Source organism: Tachypleus tridentatus, chromosome 13 (genome assembly GCF_004210375.1).
Source record: "Tachypleus tridentatus isolate NWPU-2018 chromosome 13, ASM421037v1, whole genome shotgun sequence".
Lineage (NCBI taxonomy): Eukaryota > Metazoa > Arthropoda > Merostomata > Xiphosura > Limulidae > Tachypleus > Tachypleus tridentatus.
Genome location: NC_134837.1, coordinates 258,049,250 through 258,065,878, shown reverse-complemented (window position 1 = coordinate 258,065,878; position 16,629 = coordinate 258,049,250). Strand labels below are relative to the sequence as shown.

General features: G+C 35.5%; 1 protein-coding gene across 1 annotated transcript in view; it reads right to left on the bottom strand.

Annotated features, from left to right (window-relative positions):
• The window catches only part of LOC143237849 (rhomboid-related protein 2-like), a 161,715-nt gene that overhangs the window by 63,498 nt on the left and 81,588 nt on the right, over window positions 1-16,629 (bottom strand). The window contains exon 4 of the mRNA XM_076477523.1: window positions 15,429-15,593. Within this exon, the coding sequence (XP_076333638.1) occupies window positions 15,429-15,593 (165 nt within the window). The remainder of the gene's footprint in view (window positions 1-15,428; window positions 15,594-16,629) is intronic.

The following is a 16,629-nucleotide window of genomic DNA, read 5'->3' as shown; positions in this document are numbered from 1 at the left end:
AGAACTAGAATTTATGCGGTTTAATATTTTTCGAAAGCAATTGATTTAGATATTCAATAAATTACCAAAATCGAACTCTGTGTAAAGTAATATAGTGCAAGACTCGAACTCTGTGTAAAGTAATATAGTGCAAGACTCGAACTCTGTGTAAAGTAATATAGTGCAAGACTCGAACTCTGTGTAAAGTAATATAGTGCAAGACGAGAGCTTATTTCTCTTCAAGATGTCCCGCTTAACGGTACGTCTGAAGGTTTAGACAGCTAAAAATCGGGTTTCGATACCTGTGATGATAGCTCTGATAGCACATTGTGTATTTTTGCGTGGTGGGAAGTGTAATAGAACTACTTTATATTATACACACTAAAACTATAACTCAACTCGTATCGGTTATAAAACTTGACGCTACACATAAGGAACAAACGTCTAGGTTTACGAGTGTATTTTATTCTTTTAAAATGCTTAGAAGTTTAACACTCCTACGAAAAGTGGGGCCTAATAGGCCCCAGAGCAACTTGAAAGGTTATTAATATTAGGCTAATAATTTTGTATTTAAATGAAATTGCCAGTTAAATCCATTAATGAATGGATTAACGAGATTCCCACTGTCCCTATCTACTATCTAGCGAAACCACAGCAAGGGGAACGGGCTTGGAGGAATCAGGACTAGAAACGACTTTTCGTAGGAGTGTTAAGAAATATTGGCATTGTTTACGTATCCTTATTATACATAGAAAAAGTGAAGTAATTTGGACACAGCACAAATAGCCCATTCTGTTGACCTGTGCTTATCTGTAAAAAAATCAACCAGAGATTCGTAGACGTTTCTGATTTTGAACAATGAACAAGAAGAATGAAGCCAGCCAGCCAGTAAAAACCAGCCACCACCAGGGATTTCTACTGCTCTTTGACACGAATAACAGAATCGATTGGCACTTTTATAACGTGTATACAGCTAACAGTACACATTTTGTTCATTAGCATCTCGGTTCGAACCATAGTCTCTACGATATGTAGCTACAGTTGCTCTGATGTAGCTTAATTTATGAAGATAAATTGTTTTTGTAAAGAAAATCATATATTTTAGGTTTATAATAATAATAATAAACAATGTAGGCTTAAAAATTATACTGTACTTGAGTAACAAGATTAAATGTACCACACTTCAATATTAAATGTAATATACTTCAATATTAAATGTACCACACTTCAATATTAAATGTAATATACTTCAATATTTAACGTACCACACTTCAATATTAAATGTAATATACTTCAATATTTAACGTACCACACTTCAATATTAAATGTAATATACTTCAATATTAAATGTACCACACTTCAATATTAAATGTAATATACTTCAATATTTAACGTACCACACTTCAATATTAAATGTAATATACTTCAATATTTAACGTACCACACTTCAATATTAAATGTAATATACTTCAATATTTAACGTACCACACTTCAATATTAAATGTAATATACTTTAATATTAAATGTACCACACTTCAATATTAAATGTAATATACTCCAAGGTTAAATGCATTACAATACAGTTTTTCAGCTCTCACGGTTTGAATTAGAAGTGTTATAATAATTAAATATAGGTGAGTAAAGAACCGGAAATTATCTCTAAAAATATTATAACAAAATCTAAAGGTAACAAAACATTTTTCTTGTTGTCGCGAACCCACGCAAATAGTTAACCGTTATAATTTTGAACTGGTAGACTAGAAGGAAAGCAACGAGTCAACACAACACTCACCGCCAACAGTTAGGCTACTCTTGCCTGACTAAATATTAAGATTTGACCATAACTCTTGTAGCGCACTCACCTCCACGAACTGCGGAGTGTACTTTTGCGGCAACGAGTCGTGAATCATGAGTCCCCATATTCAAAGTCCAAGCACGCTGTCAACTAGGCCACGCCCAACCTAATACTAAGACAACGAGTTAAAATAGTTGCATGCTGGTTTAGAATTTAGGGCAAATATAGCCAGAATGAAGAAAGAATACCCGACATAAGTTTCTTAGCAGTATTTTGTTACTACTTTATTACGATTCTTTAGGGTAATTTAAATCCTCTCCAAACGAGACTGTAATGGTTGTTAACATGGGCTGAGATTTAGTGATGTTGGAATTAGTGTATAAAGATGGTAATCAGACCTTGTAAAGGAGCCCAAGGTTTGTTACAGACACGTTTAGTATAAACTCTTGGTATAAAACGACGATGTTATAATTACTCGTTAAAAATTGTTGTTGTTTTTATTTCGGGCTAAGCTACACGAGGGCTATCTGGGCTAGCCGTCCCTAATTTAGCAGTGATAGACTAGAAGGAAGGTAGCTAGTCATCACCACCCACCGCCAACTCTTGGGCTACTCTTTTACCTACGAATAGTCACATTATAACGCCTCCACGTCTGAAAGGGCGAGCATGTTTGGTGCGATGGGGATTCGAACCCGCGACCCTCAGATTATGAGTCGAACGCCTTAACCCACCTGGCCTAGTTAGAAATTAATTGAAATCTATTCATATTTAAGTTATATCACTTTCTTTGAGAAGTTTAAGATAATTTGATACATTCAAGTAGAATGGAATGAAAATCACCACGTCCTATTTAAAATACTTTAATTGCATCCAAGTAGCACCACAAGGGGGCGCTTACTGTCAAAAGTGAAGAAGGTGACAATGTTTTTTAATGACTTTTTTATATTTCGATTCTTATAAAAACACCACAATTAAAACAAAATATATCCGTATAAAATAGCTTGTGATAGATATGCACATATTTGTGGTTTATTTTTATTTTCGTTTTGGTTTCGTTGGTTAGACGCCTTGTACACATTTAGTCTTACGAAAGAAACAAATAAACTTACTCACACAAGTAGTCACAGTCAAACCTTTTTCATATGCAGTTAATTACCAACTGTCCTCTAGTGAAAGAGCAGTAAGTTTAAAATGTTACAACGTTAAAATCCGGGGTTTGATTCCCGCGATGAAAAGCAAACTGTTAGGAATTGTTGTGTTGGTTACAGGATTTCCCATAAGAACAAAATAGAACATTAGCTTACAGCTTCAAGAATTAGCTCGTGGGTTTTGTTGTTTTAAATCATTAGCTCTCAGCTTCAAGAATTAATTCGCGGGTTTTGTTGTTTTAAAACGTTAGCTTACAGCTTCAAGAATTAACTCGCGGGTTTTGTTGTTTTAAAACGTTAGCTTACAGCTTCAAGAATTAACTCGCGGGTTTTGTTGTTTTAAAATGTTAGCTTACAGCTTCAAGAATTAACTCGCGGGTTTTGTTGTTTTCGAATTCAAGTTGTTTACTGTTAGATTTATAGTTCAGTAAAGTTCGCGTAGTTGGTTTTAGTAACATCCCGATACAGGGTGTAGTTATTGCAGTTCTAAGATTACTCATTAAGTCCTAACTAATCGTTATTAAAATAAAAACCGATAACGTTGAAGTAGTAATAAGTATTCATTATGAATATCTCTTTTACTGTACAGGGGTTGATATTTGTTCCTCTCAGACTCGCTATACTTCGGTGAAGCGATCAAGTTTTTGCATCTCTTTGTTTCCACTTGTTCCTTACGCTATCGACAGGACACTGCGGCTGTTTTCTAGGAATGCAAATAATTTTAGTCACGCAAGTGACGCGTTTTATATCTGAAACAGACTGTGAAGTGGCTTCCTTTTGTCACGTTATGTCGCATAGAAGTTATGAACCTGTGAGCCTCGCGAGCAGCTTGTTTGTCTTTGTTTTCTTATTAAGACAGCAGCAAACCATTGAACTCGGTTTCAGCCAGTTGAAGGGTTATATAACACTCCCTCAGGAGTATAAATCGCAGCTTAGCCTTGCGTTATGTAAGTTATTAATCTTTAAAGAAGAAATTGTGATAGACCCACTTGTGACACAATTAACGGATGCATTTGTCTCATAAGGCTTCATAATTTCAAAAGACAAGTAACTTAAAGTGTGTGTATATATATATACATGAACATGACACATCACATAGCTACATACATACAGCTCTAGAAATAAACAATTTAAAATCACAATGACTCTTATTTAACCCGAAACTATTGGTAATGCTTATAACTTCTGCTATTCTTGTTGTATATTTTAAACATGTTTAACATAATTTAATTGTGTTGTTTTTATCCTCTTCAGTCGTTTTTCTTCTTTGGTGAAAGAGAATTTTTGAGGGTAATTTACCTCTTGTCTGGGGCCCGGCACGACCAAGCGTGTTAAGGCGTACGACTCGTAATCTGAGGGTCGCGGGTTCGCATCCCCATCGCGCCAAACATGCTCGCCCTTTCAGCCGTGGGGGCGTTATAATGTGACGGTCAATCCCACTTTTCGTTGGTAAAAGAGTAGCCCAAGAGTTGGCGGTGGGTGGTGATGACTAGCTGCCTTCCCTCTAGTCTTACACTGCTAAATTAGGGACGGCTAGCACAGATAGCCCTCGAGTAGCTTTGTGCGAAATTCAAAAACAAACAAACAAACCTCTTGTCTAGATTGTTTTTGTAACTAAATAATACGTATTGTGGTTAAAGGCAAAAAAGGAATGTATTGAACATTAAACCACACCAACGCGTGACAGCGAAATTCGGAAATGTTTTTCTTTCCTTCTGTACCTGAACAAGTGGATGAAACGTGAACAGCAAAGACAGGTTGTTTATGAGGGTTTTAAGAAATCAATGTTATTGTAGCCATTTTATGATTGTGTGTGAAGGGAGAGATTACTAGCGCCTGATCAAAGCTATGTCAAGACAAGTCTCTGGTGAAACTCACAAGATGGCTAACATGTGTTAAACGTTGCGTCAAGACAAATCGCTGGTGAAAGTCACAAGATGGCGAGTGTGTGCTGAACGTTGCGTCAAGACATGTCGTAAGTGAAAGTCACAAGATGGCTAACGTGTGCTGAAAGTTGCGTCAAGACAAGCCTCTGGTGAAGTCATGAGATAACCAGTGTGTGGTAAAACTGTGATGGTATTGTGTGGTAAAACGTGTACGATGGTTAATGTGTAGTAAACGTCGTAGGATAGCGTGTAGTAAAACTCGCAGGATGGCTATTGCGTGGTAAAATTTGTGTAATGGCTACAAGTGTGATGGATGGATGTAGTAAAAGATGGCACACTTTAAGATGGAGTTATTATAAAAGTAACAATCAATCCTTTAACCTGATAGATACAGCGCTTCTGCCTGTCTTCCATCTGTTTAGTAATTCAAAATTACAAATTGTAGCAGTTAGCCTTGCCATAAAATATAACACAAATACTTCCTGTATTTATCTAGTTTGACGAGCAGAAAAGTAATTATCCTAACTGATAAAAGAAAAAAACAACACAACAACAAACAATTATCTATTAATGGCATAAGTAAAGACATAAGCTACCTCCTAACTCATTTATTATGGTAAAAATAATTCACTTTAACTTATTATCCGGTTCATACAGCATGAAATAGACAGAAAAATAATCGCTGACGTTTCGACCTTTGGTCATTGTCACATTTTGAACTTGCGCCATTGTATTAATTGTAAGCCTTTTCTTGTTTTAGTATTCTGTTCAGTATTTGCCCCAAAAGTGAAAACATCCTGTGTGACGTGCAGTGTTTAGCCTTTTTTTCTGTATAACTAATGTATCTCATGAAGAACCATATTTGTGTTATAAAACACCAATAGATGTCACTACTAGCAATTTCAGGGGTTCGAAATTCTACTCTACGTCTATCACAATTCTCAACATTATTTGTTGAGCATACATTTCCGCAATGAACTGTCTGGTCTGTGCTTTGCTCACCATGAGTATTAAAACCCGGTTTCTAGCACCTTAACATGAACACAAAAACAAGGGTCAGTTTAGTTTTAAGTCTTTATAACGCCACCACGGTTGAAAGAGCTAGCATGTTTGGTGTGACGGGGATTGAAACCCGTGACCTTCATCTTTAAGAGCTGTTATCTTGACAATGTTGGTTTCATAACAGCTTCATGCCTGGACCTGTCGAAACGGATATGTAGTTTCATAGTGTCCCAAGTGTCAATGTTATTATATAAACACTTGGGTTTAATTTAATATTATATCTAGTTATTATCACACTAGAAACTTTACTGTTTATTCTAAATACTAAAAAAAAGAAGATATTTGTTTTGAGATATCACTATGTCATGTCTAGTTATTCCCCAATGTCATTTCGTGGTATCACGAGACTAAAAAAATTCATCATGAACCAAATATAAATATCATACAATAATAATAGATATCGTCAATACCATTATGGATAAACAACATAAAACCTACAGAAGTATCAAATACTGATGATTCCGAAATAACAACAAATATTCTATGGTTTCAGTAGCTCATTTTTTTCCCTTTCTTTCAACTTTCCTCTCTCTCCTGGCTCGCGTGACTTACCTACAAAAATAATCAAACTGCTGACTGTGTCTAAACGACACTTCTCTGTATTGTCCAGGATGCTTCCAAGCCTTTGTCATGTCTCTAGTTGTCCTGGGCAGGGAACGAAAAGCATTTTGATTGTTCCAACCTTGGCCAAGGTTGATACATCTCAAGCGTATAGGTCTATTTTACTTAAAGTAAAAACCTTTAGCCACTTTATTCGAGTAACGGATGACTACCTCCGAAAGTGTAAATGGGCCTAACAAGATAAATATATATCTTCTCACACGTCCCCACATACTTGGGTGGTCGGGGAAAAAAAGAACATTTAAACAGACTTACCAGCAAATCAGTTGAACGTAAGCGCTTTCTGTGTGTGAATATCTGCCGAGCCATCACACGGAAATTATGAAGACATTTAAATTTTCTCGTGCATAAGTTTCGTTGTTACTATTGATTAGAAAGAAATGGGACTGTAGTTAAATTGTAACAGAAGCATTTATAATGTAAAGTAGGAACGTCAGAAACAAGGGTAAAGCAGAGACCTTACTCAGGCGCATAATTTTATGATTTTTATCCCATTTTTCGCGTTTTTTTTTGGAACTTAAGTTTTCATGTAGTTTACATAGTGCTGCCATCTGTTGATGGCATCTGACAAAGGTAAATTTGTTCTATACAATTTTACGTGGTAAATATCATTGAAGCGCTTTCAATTTTTTCTTGTCGTTTTCTTTACGAGTACTAATTTATCAATTCCAGACGATTTAGAAAAAACGGTTTCTTTATAAACATAAACAAAAAAGTGATTTTTGTAACATAAACAAGGTTATGTAATGGAATACGAAGCAAGAACAAAAACGTAACCCTAGTAAAGAACATATTGTTGTAAAATAAGTGGTTGAAATTGTTGCAGAACAAAAAAACGAAATAAAAATATGAAATAATATTTGTAAAGCAACCAATTGATCCGACATAGGAATTCTTGTTTATAAAACTATATATACCAACAGAGAAATTAGGATAGAACAGGTCAATTTCGTTTCTGACGAAGAGCATCTCATTTTACCGTCTTTTGGGTTTGAGTTTTTAATTTTGTACAAAGGTACACGAGGACTATCTCCACCAGCTGTCCCTAGTTTAGCAATGATAGACTAGAGAGAAGGCAGCTAGTCAATATCATTCACTGCCAACTCTTGGGTTACTCTTTTACCAACGAATAGTGGGATTGACCGTCACATTATAACGCCCCCACACCTGAAAAATCGAGCATGCTAGGTGAAGTGGACCCAAATTCATTATCTGCATATTGCGAGTCTATTGCCCCAATCACCAGGGTATGACAGACCCGTTATTTGGATGTATTGTGTTTTCAGGTTTGAACTTCTACATATATAGTTATAATCATAGTAAAAATCGTATTTAAAAAGTTCTTTCTTCGGAGAATAAGTGATTCACTTTTCCTTACATTACACCATGAGGTTATTAGTTCTTGTTACTAAAAAAAATGCAATGACGTAAAATAAATCAGCCAAGGGCGTGACCACAAAATATTGAAGATGGTGTTTGGCCCACAAACAAGAAACGAGCCAATCACTGTTCGTAAATTCTCACCAAGATCGAATGAAATTGTTTTATTGGAGAAGCGACTTTAAAAATTTCTATTGCTTTTAATTTATTCCGAGCGGAAAAATAATTCGTGTTTTTGAACCTTATTTCCAGCACCATTATTAAACATTGTAACATTTTACCAATCGAAACGTTTTCATAGGATCTCATCACTCGTGCACGTCGGAATGACTCAACAACACGTGGGGAAAAGAACCCTATTTTAACATATTTGCATACAGCCCTACATTATCACACCGTTATAAAACTTTAATAAACGTTGAAACTTTGCAGAATGGACAAATTTAGTAAAGGTTATCTACCATCAAACCCCACAGTGACTCAGCGGCAATTCTGAGGGTTATAATACATAAAATCGGGTTTCGATATTATGTTCACTCGGGGTATTATCTCAGTATGTAGCTTTTGGTTTAACAAAAAACAAACAAACAAACAAACAGTCTGAAATGAAATGTTTTCGTTGGGTAACAAAACAACAGTTTTTTTCTTATCAGTTTGTTTTTCGGATAGCATTTCTTGTAATAAATGTAAATAAATGTGAAATTTTAATATTACAATATGCCTCAAAAAAAGAAACAAAACTTGTAGACTCACTGGCAGGCTTGTAGTAAACACCTTCAGAGAACTTTGAGCTAATTTGTAAAATGATTTCAACAAACATCATGTCATTTGTAAGAATTTTCAGAAACTGGCCAACGTCTCTCGTCTAATTGAAAATCTGTGGTCTATATCAGTAGTTTCCAAGTATTTCATAATTTAGAATCAGCTAGCTCCGACCAAAAAATTTCACAGATCGCTTAATAGAAATATTAACTTTGTAAATTGCATCGTAAAATAATATACTTTAGTACCCGTAATTTAAAAGTTGTTTTCTGCGACCGGGTTGTGGACCAGCTGGACACATTCCTGTGAACAAGAGATGCAGTTTATACGATTGATTGTAATTTGTGTGTATTCAAAGTGTTTGCATGTTTTAAATTACTAAAAAATACCAAACTTTACAGAAAACCTCTGAGTTATGTTCTTCATCATAGCCCAGACAGTTTCATACAGTTTATAATACTCATAACTGTGTAGCTGTGTTACTTTGTATCAACTTATATGCTGTTTACGTTTCCCGGGCGAGAAGAACTAAAAGCATCACTGGTTCTGTGGTTAAAATAACCCATGGTTTTCTTTGCGATGTTGTTGTAGAGAAAGAGAATTTGTTTTTGAATTTCGCGCAAAGCTACACGAAGGCTATCTACGCTAGCCATCGCTAATTTAACAGTGTAAGACTAGAGTCATCACCACTCACTGCCAATTATTGAGCTACTCTTTTACCAACGAATAGTGGGACTGACCGTCACATTATAACGCCCCCCACGGCTGAAAGGGCAATCATGTTTGGTGTGATTGAGATTCGAACCCCATATCCTCAGATTACGAGTCGAGCGTCTTAACCACCTGGCCACGCCGGGTAGAAAAAGAGAGAAACAAAAAGACTCCAAAGAGTGGCGATCATACCCCACTATTCGATTGGAGTTGCTCCAAAGTTGGTGGTGGGTATTTTTTTGTTGTAGTTTTTCTTACAAATTGCTTCGTCTTTAGCATACCTTTTGAAAGCAAAGAACAATTAGAGCATATATCGCTTGTGTATCTTTGCGTGAATTTCCGAAATAATATGTTACGACTAAACTATATTCTAATGTTCAAGATAGTTCTTTATCCGAGTGTCATATAAAGTTGAGACCACGTTGAATCTACTGGCTCAAGTTATATTCTAATATTCGGGACACTTCTCTACGTCTTCCAGTGGCACAGCGGCATGTCTGCGGACTCACACCGCTACAAACCGGGTTTCAATAGTGGGAAGATCACAGGTAGCTCGTTTATGTAGCTCTCTGCCTAATTCTGAACACAGTTTTATACCTCAATACGACATACCGTTAAGCTTTACTCTAATATTCAATGTCTCAAATGACATCACATCGAGATGAAGAATACTACATGGTTCATCAAGGCCTAGCTAGGCCTAATTGTCAATACTTGGGTTGTTATTGTAAAGGTTAATGATGACGCATGACTATGTTCTTGACCAATAGCATTTAAAATTATGTACGTGAAGGAAACCATTTTTTGTTTTGTATGTATACCCTGACCGTTGCGCTATTAGCATATAAGAAAATTAAACGAATTTAGTTCACTAGAACATTGTTGACTATTTTATAATATATATTGATAATAGAAACATGTTGACATGTCAGAATAATGCACTTCTGTATGTAAACAAACAAAAACATCTTTAAATGCGGTGTTCTTGTGTTTAGAATAATGCTACGAAGATTAACAGTTCCTGTAATAACAGGACGATTCATATATATTCTTTCCAGTGGTACTTTTTGGTGGTGACTTAACGTGTTGTAGAAAAGAACTGTGTTTTTGAATTTTGCGCAAAGCTACTCGAGAGATATCTGCGCTAGCCGTTCCTAATTTAGCAGTATAAGACTAGAGGGAAGGCAGCGAGTCATCACTACCCACCGCCTACTCTTGGATTACTCTTTTACCAACGAGTAGTGGGATCGACCGTCACAATATAACGATCCCACGGCTGAAAGGGCAATCATGTTTGGTGTGACAGAGATTCGAACCCGCGACCCTCGGATTACGAGTCGAATGCCTTAACCACCTGGTTATGCAGGACCCAGAAAAGAAGTGGCTTTAGTGGTTCACAATAAACAAGACATAGTCTTTATTCATCTTCAATCAAAACTCACGTGAAACTAAGAAAACTAAAAAAAGAATGTTATAAAAAATAAAATAACCTATAAAATAAAACAAAGTCGTTCTAAGATATTTGCAGAGAACCCCATGAACCAATCACAACCCAGGATCACACACAAAAGATGCAATAAGTTTGAACAAAAACAAGAGGGAATTTTAATAACCACGACGCTTGAAATTATTATAGGCAGGATTAGAACAACTTAATTCATAAGACTTTAAATTTCTATTCATTACCTATACTATTTGGGTGCCAACTACAACAAACGTGGGATGCGCGTGTATCCGATTTAGTTTTGTTACACCTTTGTTCGTTTGAAATAAAGTACAAAGCAACACAATGAGATACCTGTGCTCTGGTCACCACAGGTAACGAAACACAGTTTCTAGCGACGTAAGTCCGCAAACATACCTATGTGCCACTGGAGGGCTAGTTTTATTACTTATCAGAATCTTTACCGTTCTACCCTTAAATTAAAATTATTTTATACACGATTAGAGTAAATTAATCTATGAGACTTTGGACGCAAACAAATTTATCAATCGAAAGGGTTTGACCTCCTGATTCCAAAACTGTAATTAGATCTCAAATCAGTCAAGAAATAACGGAGCTATAAGCTAAAAGTTTGTACTTGGAAAAAGTCGGAGTCATTCTATCTATGAGCCGTTATGCCGCGGCTAAAAAAAAAGATGCAAAACTCGAGAACTTTCAAACAGTTGACTGTTCTTGTGGAGACGTCGGGGTTTAGTTTGTAGTTGGCTAGTTTTTAAGGTCAACTCACCCGAAACGTCCAGTTTACGTGACGTCGAGATCTGTACCTATATATTACATTATATTCTCTATTTATTGTCTTTTGTTCTTCTGAAACAAAATAGCCAATTGTAAGAAAGCACTCGAATTTTGTATCTTTTTTAAAAATTCTAACTTAATTATTTGGATAAAATTACACACACACACCGATAAGAAACAGAATGTTTGAGCTGGCAGAGGTACAGAGGAGACAATGTGCAGAACAAGGTCGTGAAAACTTGGTAAAAGGTTTACCAATACAAACAGAACCATGGATAAATTATAACCTAACATTATAAAATGTGTTGTATGTTCATGTAACTACTTATCTATATAAATATAACAGTACTGTCTGTTGTATGTACATGTCACTACTTATCTATATAAATATAATAGTACTGTCTGTTGTTTGTTCATGTAACTACTTATCTATATAAATATAACAGTACTGTCTGTTGTTTGTTCATGTAACTACTTATCTATATAAATATAACAGTACTGTCTGTTGTTTGTTCATGTAACTACTTATCTATATAAATATAATAGTACTGTCTGTTGTGTGTTGATGTAACTACTTATCTATATAAATATAACAGTACTGTCTGTTGTTTGTTCATGTAACTACTTATCTATATAAATATAACAGTACTGTCTGTTGTTTGTTCATGTAACTACTTATCTATATAAATATAACAGTACTGTCTGTTGTTTGTTCATGTAACTACTTATCTATATAAATATAACAGTACTGTCTGTTGTTTGTTCATGTAACTACTTATCTATATAAATATAACAGTACTGTCTGTTGTTTGTTCATGTAACTACTTATCTATATAAATATAACAGTACTGTCTGTTGTTTGTTCATGTAACTACTTATCTATATAAATATAACAGTACTGTCTGTTGTATGTCCATGTAACTACTTATCTATATAAATATAACAGTACTGTCTGTTGTATGTCCATGTTACTACTTATCTATATAACAGTAGTGTGTGTTGTATGTCCATGTTACTACTTATCTATATAACAGTACTGTGTTGTATGTCCATGTTACTACTTATCTATATAACAGTACTGTGTTGTATGTCCATGTTACTACTTATCTATATAACAGTACTGTGTTGTATGTCCATGTTACTACTTATCTATATAACAGTACTGTGTGTTGTGTGTCCATGTTACTACTATCTATATAACAGTACTGTGTGTTGTATGTCCATGTTACTACTATCTATATAACAGTACTGTGTGTTGTATGTCCATGTTACTACTTATCTATATAACAGTACTGTGTGTTGTATGTCCATGTTACTACTTATCTATATAACAGTACTGTGTGTTGTATGTCCATGTTACTACTATCTATATAACAGTACTGTGTGTTGTATGTCCATGTTACTACTTATCTATATAACAGTACTGTGTGTTGTATGTCCATGTTACTACTATCTATATAACAGTAGTGTGTTGTATATCCATGTTACTACTTATCTATATAACAGTACTGTGTTGTATGTCCATGTTACTACTTATCTATATAACACTACTGTGTGTTGTATGTCCATGTTACTACTATCTATATAACAGTACTGTGTGTTGTTTGTCCATATTACTACTTATCTATATAACAGTAGTGTGTGTTGTATGTCCATGTTACTACTATCTATATAACAGTACTGTGTGTTGTATGTCCATGTTACTACTTCGCCCCATGTTGATGATCTTCATCATGAAAGTTTGTTGGGTCTGATACATACAATGTGGTGTCATCTTTTTTGTTTTGCAGTTTTTAAGGAGGTTTGTTTTACAGAGAATCAACTTTCTGTGTCCTATTACTTTTCAGTAATTATGAATTTACGTAACTTCCGTTCAGGGGACGGGTACTCCAATTAGTTATTTATAATATATGACTGATCGTGTCATTTTGTGTTGTTTATGCTACTTTTCTCTTGTCAAAATCTGTAGTGTTAATTAGCTCGTTAAATATAACATAAACAATACAAAATGACATGATCAATTATATATTATAAATAATTAATAGTAGTGACCTTTTTCTCTGAACCTGGAATTTCACTGGCTCTTTCTCTAAAAGGTCGACTTTTAGTCACTATACAACGAACATGATTTTTATCTCGTCAAACTACCCTAGTTTTGAAAGTAAAGAATTAAAAGTTTTGACTTTATAACAGTTTCCTTTTGGGTTATTTAATAATTAAGTATATTTTATTACAAGTTACACGTTTTACAGGTTCGACGTTTCGATCATTCTTATGTACTTGATCAGATATCCTGGCCACTGTGTTGTTAACATTATGTAGAATAGCCACTTCCTTACACAAGCCTGTATTTTCCAGCTTCGTTTGTCAACACGTACAAACAAAATTCATTCAACCCACAAACAATCTGCATGAGGACACATTTCACAGTGGAAAAATTTGTTTGTGTTTGAATTTCGGGCAAAGCTACTCGAGGGCTATCTTCGCTAGCCGCCCTAATTTAACAGTGTAAGACTAGAAGGAAGGCAGCTAGTCATCACCACCCACCGTCAACTCTTGGACTACTATTTCACCAACAAATAGTGGGATTGACTAAAGCACAATAACGCCTCCACGGCTGAAAGGGCAATCATGTTTGGCGTGACGGGGATTTAAACCCGAGACACTCAGATTACGGGTCAAGCGTCCTAACCACCTGGACATGCCGGACACACACTGGGAAATAAAAATCACTGCATAATAGTATTTTTAAATGTTAACCTCAGACAAACCTCCAGAAAGTTCATGAGTACAATTCATAGAAAAACATTCGTATGGCAGAAATTATATAATAATCTAATGCACCAGAAATCAAACACTCTAAAAGAACATCCTAGCTTTAGTGTACATTGTATTTACCATAGAAAACATCGATAAAGAAATTGCGCATTTAACTCAGTGCTTTACTGTTTGTAATTAAGCCTAAAGCTATACAATGGCTACCTGTGCTCTTCCCACTACGAGTATCGAGACCTGGATTTTAACGTTGTACGTCCGCAGAAATACCGCTGTGAAACTGACGTTAATCAGTTGTCTACAAAAGAAGTCACAGCATTAAAACACGAGCCGGACACTAACAGAAGGAAAATCAGAGAAGCTTTATTAATAAAATCAAACAATCACACAATTAACAAACACCCACGCTTTCTTAATCTTATGTAGCCCAAGAGTTGTCGGTAGGTGGTGATAACTGGTTGCTTTCCATCTAGTCTTACACTGCTAAATCAGAGAGGACTGGTACAAATAGCTTTTGTGTAACTCTGCTCGGAATTCCAAACAAAGTAATTCTCAGAAGATTTGCTCATTACCTCTTTGCTTATTTTCTACACATATCCTTCCTCAATGTACTTATATACTTTCAGAGGCTCGTAAGCATGTGTTATTTCTTTAACAGAGGTTTTGTTTCAACTTGAAGTCAAAGATGTCTTCATTTTTTTATGTAAATATTTAAGATACAGTCCTTCACACTTGGAAATCGAGCATAAAAATCATTTTTAGTGATACAATCTGGTGTTATTTTGTCCTTCGTGCGGCAATTTTTATGAAATGTTTTCGAAACACTAAACACAGAACGTAGAATGACTCTGTCCACAGTTTTTGTCAGATGCCATATGTTCGCGCTTTCTTTCGCAAATCAAGCGCTCGACGGACGTAGCGAATATTACGAGTGAACGCATGTTGGCAAATCGCCAAATTTTGATGGAGAAGGTACTATACTACGCAAAACTCAGTTCTAACATAGAACTGATACTAGTGATTCGTCAAGGTCACGTATAAGAAATTATTTTGTAATTTTAAAAACTTACCACACTTACGAAGTCCTCGAATGTGATGGCAGGAGTTTCGTGCTCTTCAGCTTTTGACGCTAGGAGTTCTCTTCTGCTAGGATCAACTTGCTCCTGAAATTCGGGGGTTTCTAATGCCACGAGAAAGTCTTCCCAAGGGATTTCACCAAATCCTTCGGGGTCGTACTGAAACAACATTAAACATGTTTCACCAAAGTTGAGAACATAAAAATTTACATTAGAAGAAGTTCGTTAGTAAGCTATTAAACGTTTGAATATCAAAATGCACGTAATAACTACAATAGTTAAGTATATTATTCCTAAAATGGTTTTAGAGCCTTACCACCTTGTTAGTCTATGTCGCCACGTCCAGTTTTGCTCTATCTGCAGCATAGTTTTCATAATAAGGCTGTCATGTCCGAAGCACATGACTCCTCCCTGCTACCTTTTCATAATCCATTTAGTGTACAAGGACGATGAGTTCTAAGCACCCGTTTAAACAGTTTAATCATACAAGTGATGCATCTGGCGACTTGACTGGTATCTCTTTACAGAGAAGAGCATGAATACCCGTTTAACAACTAGATCATAGAAGAAAACTGTGTACACATGATTTATGTCGCTATTTCGGATGGCGATCCTTCTCCATTATGTTGTCTATTGTCGCCTTGGAAGGTGTACGGCTTTTCCAATTGATCTTTTTGGATTGCCTCACCTGTAATACAACACCACATTTTGCTTACTTCGGCTGGAGTACGACTTGTTACAGGTATCTTTCTGGATGGCCCTCATGTCCAAATTTATCCGTTTTCCTTTTATTTCCATTTCCATTAAGTACAATAGATACCCCTGATTTGTAAATTCTAAATCCTCGATCTGAACACATCTGTATGACTCAAAGGCATAAATATTAGCGTCAGAAAGGGTTGTTATGCAAAATATTCAGTTTTTGTGATGGCAACATGTTTCCTATTAACGTCCAACAATGTCAGAATGTAGTTCTGATATATTCTGTTCCACTGCAGCTTCATGTTTAAAATCGTTTTCTATTTCATAAGAGTTCAATTGATGATGTGGCATTTAACCTTTTGACAAGGAAGATCACGAACACTTATCTTGATCCAATGTTGGTCTCAAGTTTGCTGTTCAACCATCGGACACTAATTATTAACGCGCGTGTAATATCGAACAGATTGCCCTTTACCCTAATGTACTGTTGAAC